Source organism: Octodon degus, unplaced genomic scaffold, assembly GCF_000260255.1.
Source record: "Octodon degus isolate 3935 unplaced genomic scaffold, OctDeg1.0 scaffold00048, whole genome shotgun sequence".
NCBI classification, from domain to species: domain Eukaryota; kingdom Metazoa; phylum Chordata; class Mammalia; order Rodentia; family Octodontidae; genus Octodon; species Octodon degus.
Genome location: NW_004524624.1, coordinates 3546208 through 3549524, shown reverse-complemented (window position 1 = coordinate 3549524; position 3317 = coordinate 3546208). Strand labels below are relative to the sequence as shown.

General features: G+C 50.8%; 1 protein-coding gene across 5 annotated transcripts in view; it reads left to right on the top strand.

Moving 5' to 3' along the window:
• Positions 1 to 1874: 1874 nt before the first annotated feature.
• Positions 1875 to 3317, top strand: part of Slc25a48 (solute carrier family 25 member 48) — a 40834-nt gene continuing 39391 nt past the window's right edge. The window contains exon 1 of one of the 5 annotated variants that reach the window (XR_002821358.1): positions 1875 to 2123. Coding sequence is in view for 1 of the 5 variants with exons in the window: in XM_004632247.2 (XP_004632304.1) it covers positions 2078 to 2123 (46 nt within the window). In the remaining 4 variants the exon portion in view is untranslated. Of the gene's footprint in view, positions 2124 to 2455; positions 2503 to 2901; positions 3034 to 3317 lie in introns of those variants that run through there. The other 4 variants (XM_004632247.2, XM_023716568.1, XM_023716567.1 and 1 more) reach the window with 4 other exon arrangements.

Below are 3317 nucleotides of genomic sequence, written 5' to 3'. Positions count from 1 at the left end.
GTGTGCAACTGTACAATGGGACCGAGTTGGAACCTGGAAGGCAAGACAGGAGGCTGAACACTCAGGTGGCAGCTGGAGCTGCAGTCCGTTGATGCAGTGTTTTCTCCTCTAGGGATTCCAACAGACTAGATGAAGCTCCCTGGGAAGATCAAGGATAATCTCCTTTTCTTGACTTAGTTGATTACAGATGTAAGTCACATTTACAAAATACTGTCAAAGTCACACCTCAATTTGTATTTGATTGAATTACCTCAACCCATAGCCCTGCCTAGTGAAGATGTAAAACTGGCCAGTGGTGCCTGCTCACAGGTAGACTGGGCACCATGGGTGCAGAGCCCTTGGCACAGATTTGGGCTTATAAATATTCCCAGGGGAAGGTTCATGAACTGAAGTTCCCTGTAGAAACTACTCTATACTGAAGAACCTGCAGACAACCTAGAATATCGTGATTACAGAGAGAGGGAATGTTATATATCAAAAACCAAAGTCATCTTGGGCTGTTTTTAATCACTTTCAATAGTCATTTTTGATCAATTTCAGCACCTACCTAACTCACTCATCCTTGTAACTACTGTATACAACTCTTGGGACAGAGCGCTAAGTTGCCACATCTCTAGCCTCCACAGAGTACTACAAGACAGCATCTAAATCTGTAGGAGTTCTTCCTGCCTTGTTGCTTACTGTCTTGGCCACTTTGCTCACTGCTGAGACAAAATACCCAACACCCACACCTTAAAGGAGGAGAGGTTTACTTGTGGCTCATGGTTTTGAGAGACTCAGTCCATCGCCACCCTGCTCCAGGGCAGAAAGAGCACAGTGGAAGAATCTGGTAAAGGAAAGCTGCTCACATCATGGTGGCCAAGCAGTAGACAGCCTAGGGAGGAAGAGGCACCTTTCTAGTCCACCCCTGGGTGACCCATCACCAACTAGGTTCCACCTGCTAGACAACTGTGGAAGTCAGCAGCAGCACCCCATGAGCCAATCACCTTCCATTGGAACATAGGGGGCATTTTAGAGAGAATCATACTGCCTGCCGACCTGATGGCCCCACTGCTGTAACTGGTAAATCTCTTGATATGACTTCCTTTTGTTCTGTGACTGTAAAACCTGTGCAACCTCTTCCACAGGGGCACATGTCATTCAATGTAACCAAAATTGGGTTTCCCAGGCCATGTGCATTCATATTCAGCCCAGAATAAACTACTTTATTGTGTCCTTTAAGGCAGAATTTATTATTTTATATCAACATGCTCCAGACTGTGGCTGTATGCTTAACTAGAGCATGCAGGTATGGGACATGCATTGGGATGGATTAAGAAAGGTTTTAGCTCAGCTGAGAGCACAGGTTTGGAGTCTGCTTCCATGCAGCAGATGGAACTGTGTGGGGTGGTGCGGGGTTCTCTGTGGCTTTTGCCCCCTGTACTTCACCCCTGGGCCCTTCTTTGTAAGCTCCAGGTCTTTGGGCATAGCTTCAAATCTGTTTTCAGCCAGCTCAGTCTTTAGCTCGGGTGTGGCAACTTTCACCTAAATTGAGCCAGTTTTCTAAAAGATTTAAATCGATGTATGAAATACACAAATTTTATATACATTAGATATACAACAACTTTCCTCCTCTGTGATGTGAGGTTATACTACCGACTGTATAGTTATTATGAGGAGTAAACTTGTGAACCAGGCACGAGGTATGATTTCCACGCAAAGGAAATATCATGGGCATCATCAAGAGCTAGCACTCCTTTGGATCTGGTTTGCTGTTCACTCCTGAGCGGCATTCTTTCCGACACGCATGAGGGAACTACAGGGATGGCCCTTTCCTCTTTGGACAGGGACCCGCAGCGCCCATGCACCCTCCTCCTGCCTGAGTGTCGCTCCTTTAAAGTCCGCTAGGGGCATGAAGTCAGAGGCTGTGGGCACTTGCAGAGGTGAGAGCCACAGGCTGACTCTGGGTTTAGACTAGGATTAGCCCTGTGCGACGAGACCCCCACTTTCCTCAGCGCGCCGGGACTGGTGGGCAATGCTCTGCAGACCCTGAGAGACCACCTCCCCGGACGGAAGGCGAGGCCCCGCGGCCCCAGCCATGAGCAGCTTCCAGCTGGAAGACTTTGTGGCCGGCTGGATCGGAGGTGAGCGCGCTTAGGAGGGTCCTGAGCAGCGGGCACCGCAAGCCAAGCGCAGGCGGAGTTTGCAGGCTGAGCTGGGTCAGGACGCTTAGTACCCTGAGAGCTTCCATCCCGCGCCGGGTCTTTGGCGACACTGATTCCCGGAGTGCCCTCGGGTGGTCTTGCAGTCCCCTGTTGTCGCCCAGGGCTAGACTCCTGTTTCGCAGGGATTCACCCTGAGCTCATTTGCCTCAAGGTTAGGATCAGAGGAACTTGTTCCAGTAATGATTAAGCAGCCTTTCAGAGCTGGCAGCCAATGGGACCTCCTGGGTGCGCACACACCCTTCGGTGACCTGGTGCGCTCTTGAATTTCGGAACGTGGCTCGCTGGAACTTTGGTGTAGGTGGGTGCTTGGCTCTGAATCCCGGGGCGGGCTGGTGTGGAGCAGGGCTGGAGAGCAGGTGATAGGGGGCGCCCCGACTGGAGGCAGCAGGGATCTTAGGCAGGAGGTGCTCAGGGCAGCAGGGAAGAGCGCTCGGTGTTCAGTGGCTCTCTGTGGTCAGCCGGCAGCCAGCCTTCCTTCTAGGGAGCTTCATCTGGGACTGTTGGGCCCTCTAGTCCCTTCACCTGAGCTTCTTACATCCCCAGTGATAGCTCCTCCCTGAGGAATTTGGGACAATGGACATTTGAGGGATGTTTGCCTGCTGAAAGAAAATTCTTTCGACCCATCTAAGGATTATCTTAAAGGGGGTGTAGTTAAATGCAGGCCCTTGTCAAAAAGAAATAAACTAAGACCAAAAGAGCAACAAAACACACAAGACTCCTGGTCTTCCCTGCCCCTTTTGCAGGAAGCCACCTCTCCTCCCTGCTCTGGGGGCAGCAAGGTCCTTGCCTCATACCTTCTTGAGCAGAGGTGGCTCTTTCCATTGCGCAGGTCTGTGGGCATGGAAACCCAGGAGTGGGGCTGGGTTTGGCCTTTCCTGACTACCAGCCAGGAGCCTGCAGCAGGGCACCTCCTGGGCATATCTAGGCCTTCTTGGGTTGGACAATCTTTCAACCACTGAAGGGGCCCCCTCCCACTGCTGCCTCTTACACATTAGACCAGCTTCAGTGGGTCTGTAGGTGGCTCAGTCTGTGAGTGTCCCTGAACATTGCATACTGATTGGCTCATGCAATATGTGATCTCTTGTGCTTATTTTAGTAATTATTATTATTATT